We start from the raw sequence: 5,381 nt of genomic DNA, 5'->3' as shown, positions 1-5,381 counted from the left end.
AGTTATTACCAGATTGGGTGTGTCTTGCATTAAAAAACACAAATCCCCCGCACCTGAAAGAGGAGGCATCTCTCCTAGGCCTTGACTGAGGTCCAGGTGTACGGAGGTGTCAGTGCAGCAGGTTCTGGTTGTGAAAGATTCTGGTCATCAAGTTAATCTGTTGTCATCAGCTCCTGGGGCTGACTTCTGAAAGGGTATAAAAGCCTGGCATTTGGGAGGCTCCTTACCCTGAGTGGCTTCTTCTTCCCATCCTCCAACAGCAGGAGACACCAGGTGAGTCCTTCTACGCACATTTAGCTCGGCAGGAGGAGGTTTCTGGGACCCTGCTCTTGGGAAACAGGGTGAGTTTTCCTTCATTTTGTTTCTCCAGTAGCTGTTCCAGCTTGTCTCCCTGGCAATTTCACCTCCATATGGGTGAAAGCCGTATTATCTCTTCTGAGCCTTTCTGAAGCTCCAGACAGTGGTTTGCTGACTCTCTGGATCAGCAAACCCTTGTCAACACTCATCGTTTTTTCTCAAGTGATAAGAATCCTTGTGGAAAACCATCAACTGTTGAGTACCAGCTACAAAGGATGGCATCCACTGACAGCTCCTCTTGCAGCCGTGGGCTGATCCCTGCAGTCCCCTGGATCTCCAGCGCAGGAGGACAATTCACCTGCCTTTAACCGCCAGAGACACAGCTCCTGCTCGGAGGCTCTCAATGAACTAAGCAGAGAGGAGGCTGTTGATGGGAAGGGATTGTTATCAAATGAATTTTCTCTTTCACAACCATCTGCAGCACTGATGCCACTGGCTCTCTGCTCCTTAGTGATGAGGTCGTCCTTGAACTAAGCGTGTCTCGTTAAAACTACTGTTGCTTCTCAGCTTGTGAAAGCCAAAATGCTCACAAAAAATTGAGCAGAGGGAAAGGAGGAAACTCCTTCTCGCTGTTTCTCTTCCCTCCACCTCTGTAACCATTTGCATGTTTGGATCCCAACTTTGCTAGGATGGTGTTTGCCTCTTCCATCCATTTATGCTGACACCCAGTTATGTGCTGAGGGCTCAGCACTGGCTGATCTCCATGGAAGCTCAGCATGATGGGAGCCCAGTAAAGCAATAAGGGGCATCTAGGGCAAACTGGAGGCACCAGCACAAAGTTGGTCCTCAGGGATTTCCAAGAAGGGGTGTTTTTTTTGCTGGTAGGATCAAATTTTAAAGGTTCTTTGCTGTTGGTTTGATGTCAAAGCTGAAGAACTGACCAAAACTGTAATGCCCCGAAAGATGAAGCATGTAGGGCTTAAAATAACCGAACCCTTTCAGTTTTCTTCCAGGCTTAGCAAAGATGTCTTCCCAGCAGCAGAAACAGCAGCAGCAAATACCTTCAAAGTGCCAGGAGAAGTGTGCTCCAAAGACCGTGGAGCAGTGCCAGGCCCCCAAAGGACAAGCCAAGTGTCCTGTGAAGACCATCCCGCAGCAGCAGCAGCAGCAGCAATGCCCAAAGCAGAAGTAGCACCAGCAGCGACGACCACAAAGCACCGTGGAAGATGCTAACGCGTGTCTCTAAGGTCTTCTTCTGGCTCTGCCAGGATAGCTGGAAATCTGCAGCATGCGAGCAGAAGATACCTTATAACGAGATGTAATTCATTAACTTGGATTTATTCATCCTCTAATATATACAAAAAAATAATTCTGGTGCCATTTCCTCCTGATCTTCAATATGGGACATGCTGCAATAAAATCAGTAACCTCATTACTTCCTTCTTGATATTTTTTTCGCTTTGTGGGTGTCGTTCATTCCCTTGCTTTCTTTTATTAGCTGAGAAATTACCTTTAAACACACCTCTATGTAGGGCACTCTTGTGCACTCCCCTTCCAGCTTTCCCATTTGCCCGTATTTTTGTTTCAGATAGATCCAGAGATCTACAGCTTTTGGGATGATGATCAAGGAGAGCACAAACATCAAGCAGGATACAAAATTTCTAGAAAGCCCATTTAAATTCAGGCTCCTTTGGGGCAGAGCTGCTGCCTGGGTGTCAAAACTGGCTCAGGATCAGCGCAGTTCTCATCCTGGGGCAATCCTGCAAGTTGAACTGGAGCCAACTGGGGAAACTCTTGTTTTCTGCATGATCCAGTGTTCTTGAGGGTCTATCAAAACAATTAATGGTGGCTTTAGGGTCTCAACTGCTGAGAGGAAAATAGCCTTGGGAAGTTTTTGGTGCTGAAAGGAAGGTTTTGCTTTCTTAGAAGGAACAGTTTCTGTTTTAAAAGGATCAGAAAGAGGGTTCAGAGTGTTTTGGCTCCTCAGCAGCAGATACTGGCTGGGTTAATGGGGGAATGGCAGAGGAGGAAGCTCATGAATATGGAAACTGCTGAGTGATATGGTATCGGTGTCTGGCAGACAGACAGAGGCTTGCTCTGCAAACCAGGTGCTGCATGTCTCGGTGTGATCAGACAGTGAGGTTGGAGGTATCTAACACCCATCTGACAGGTACGGGGCCAAACGAGTGCGATTGCATCACTCCTGGCTCAGCTCAAGTGTGGGAAAAACTCGCTTGTGTTTGCAACCTGCCTGGTAGACATGTCCGTGCCTTGTGTCTGGTGAAGGTTGCAGAGTGGCTGTGGACATGTTTGAACTGGGCAGCCTGACCACGGGAACGGCTGGGTGTGAGCTGGTGCCGTGTCTGGGATGGGGGGCTTGCTGAGAGGTGTGTCGGTGCTGTTGGCCAGCCCATGGACCGAGGCAGTGCAGGGGCTCTTGTGGGTTCTCCAAGCTGGGCACCTGGAGACGAGCAGCGGACCCAGAGTCCTGATTCTCCCAGAGTCCTGATTCGCCCAACATTGAGCCTACAACCCGTTTCACTCCTGAAAGCTGAGGTTCCTTTTCATCTTTTTAAGCTGAACCTGTTAAAAATCTCCACAACTGGGTATTCAAAGTAATTTTTATTGTTGATTTTCACAGTGAAATAAATCCTGGATGCAACATCAGCCTAAAATAATCAGAGATAAGGACCAAACACATACGCAGCCATGCTGTGTGGTGAACCACGTTCCCGGGTGTAACTGTGACAGCGCTGTGTGCGCTTCCTCCTTTATCCTGTCTGCCTGGTGGAAGCCACGCCTGAGGTTAATCTATTTCAAAACATGTCTGGATCAGATTCAATTATCTGTGTGTTTTCCGTAAATAATCTCGGCTCAAGCTGTTCTTTTACCCATCCTGGAAAACCCAAGGTGAGCTCTGGGGGAAGCGCTGGTTGCTGCGAACTCAGCTCAGCATGAGAGACCATGGCTCATTTGGGAAAACTTTCTATTTTCTCTTGCCCAATGGATTTTATTTTTAAATTGCATCAACTATTCAGCGCCAGGGATTCACTATCAGAAAGTTTTGTTGCCCTTGACCAGAACCTCTTAGCAGCAGGTTTTGCACAAACCTTAAATCCTACTATTAAGAGGCAAAACCTCTAAATGTGAGGTGGGAGACAGCAGCTGGGTACAGGGAGAAGGCGTGAAAACCAGGAGGCAGCGTGCCTGGACGATGAGCTCTTGGCCCCTAACTGGGTTTGGGTTAAATTTGAATATTTAGCTTAATGAGCCCTGACTCGTGTGTGCCATCATGCTCTTTGGTCTCTCTCTGGGGCTTTGAAAGCCAGCGGGGTGACGGGGAGAGGGCAGAAATTCAGGCTGCTGGAAAGCTGAACACACATGCCGACAACACTGTGCAAAGCCTCGTTCTCCATTGGCGGTCCCGACGTGTCAGTTAGCGTATGGCTGTTAGTATAGGACGACAGTAGCGTTAGCTGGGCGGGGGGCTGGGAGCCGTGCAGGGTGGTGGAAAACGACCTCTGGTTGTGAAACACGGGGAGAGGAGGTCTGGGTTGGATCTTCTTCTCTCTTCAGGGCTTCCCTTGTCAGCTGCAAGTTACTTCTGCATGGGTGGCCACTGGTTGGGCTGCTTCACCTGCTGCTGCTCCATGGGAGGACACTTCTCTGGGAGGGAGCACTTCCCCGGCTCCGGGCAGGGAATGGAGATGGGCACGGGGATCTCCTTGCACTGCTGTATTTCTTGGGCACATGGTGCTGGTTCAGGGCACTGAACAGGGGTCTCCTTGCACTCCTGCTTCTCCTGGGGGCATGGTGCAGGCTCAGGGCACTGAACTGGGATGGGCACAGGGGTCTCCTTGCACTCCTGCTTCTCCTGGGGACATGGTGTGGGTTCAGGGCATTGAACAGGGATGGGCACAGGGGTTTCCTTGCACTCCTGCTTCTCCTGGGGACACGGTGCAGGCTCAGGGCACTGCGCAGGGATTGGCACGGGGATCTCCTTGCACTGCTGTATTTCTTGGGCACATGGTGTGGGTTCAGGGCATTGAACAGGGGTAGGCACAGGGGTCTCCTTGCACTCCTGCTTCTCCTGGGGGCATGGGGTGGGCACAGGGATCTCCTTGCACTCCTGCTTCTCCTGAGGACACGGTGTGGGTTCGGGGCATTGAACAGGGATGGGCACGGGGATCTCCTTGCACTCCTGCTTTTCCTGGGGACGTGGTGCAGGTTCAGGACACTGCACAGGGATTGGCACGGGGATCTCCTTGCACTCCTGCTTCTCCAGCACACATGGAGCTGGTTCAGAGCAGGAAACAGGGTCTGGCACAGGTAGCTCTTTGCATGCTGATTTCTCTTCAGGGCATGGAACAGGCTCAGGGCATTGTACAGGTGGGAAGGTTGGCGGTAGCTTGCACTGCTGTTGCTGCTGCTGCTCCTGGGGTGGACACTTGGGTATGACGACCTCGGGTGCTTCTCCCTTGCCTGGTTCCACCACCGGTGTTGGCAACGACACTGTTTGTTCTGGGCATGGTGCCACTGCTTCTGGGCAAGGTGTTGGGACTTGGACTTCAGGTTGCTGCTGCGGGCACGGGACCGGCCCAGGTTCTTGGCTTTGCTTTGAAATCGTTTTGCTCAGGCCAGGTGGGAGAGTGATTTCTTGCTTGATCTGCATTTGATTCAGAGACATCTTTGCAGGAAACAAGATTATCTGAAAGAAATGTCAGAGCGTTATTGTGCCTGCTACGTGAAATGCATTGGGATAAGTGGGACGGGATTCTAACAAACGTGAATCAGCTGCAAGGTAAAGTTCTCTCTGTTCGCCCTTGGTTTCCCAAGGCAGGTTGGCTCAGAAAGAATTTGTTCCTTTTTTTTTTTTTTTCCCCCATCCTGCCTTTCAGCTCCAGCTCTGACTCTGTCTTATCTTGTTCCTCCTTTGTGTGCTGCAATGTGGGAGAGCCCTGTCAGGTCTAACCGAGGTAGAGCCACTCCTTTGAACTTGGAGCTGATTTACACTTCAGAGCTCTTCCTCCTGTTGCTTAGCTCTTCCCAAAGTGTTAACTCCCTTTCATTTCTGGCCTGGAGAA

At 50.5% G+C, this 5,381-nt stretch overlaps 1 protein-coding gene across 1 annotated transcript; it reads right to left on the bottom strand.

The window, feature by feature from the left end:
* Positions 1 to 3,895: 3,895 nt before the first annotated feature.
* Positions 3,896 to 4,984, bottom strand: LOC104489764 (skin secretory protein xP2-like). Its single transcript, XM_010131965.1, has 2 exons — positions 4,073 to 4,984; positions 3,896 to 4,018 (listed from the first exon to the last, which is right to left on the bottom strand). The coding sequence occupies exons 1-2, from the start codon at positions 4,982 to 4,984 to the stop codon at positions 3,896 to 3,898; spliced, it is 1,035 nt and encodes a 344-aa protein (XP_010130267.1).
* Between the last annotated feature and the right edge of the window lie 397 nt (positions 4,985 to 5,381).

Source organism: Buceros rhinoceros, unplaced genomic scaffold, assembly GCF_000710305.1.
Source record: "Buceros rhinoceros silvestris isolate BGI_N320 unplaced genomic scaffold, ASM71030v1 scaffold10442, whole genome shotgun sequence".
NCBI classification, from domain to species: domain Eukaryota; kingdom Metazoa; phylum Chordata; class Aves; order Bucerotiformes; family Bucerotidae; genus Buceros; species Buceros rhinoceros.
Note: the sequence above shows the minus strand (reverse complement) of the source record. Positions and strands in the feature narration are given on the sequence as shown.

Excerpts from the sequence above, each read along its gene's own strand:
- LOC104489764 (XM_010131965.1), bottom strand. The coding sequence starts at position 4,984 with ATGTCTCTGAATCAAATGCAGATCAAGCAAGAAATCACTCTCCCACCT. Across the intron at positions 4,019-4,072 it reads AGGAGTGCAAGGAGACCCCT|ATCCCCGTGCCCATCTCCAT; the intron begins GTTCAGTGCCCT and ends CAGTGCAAGGAG.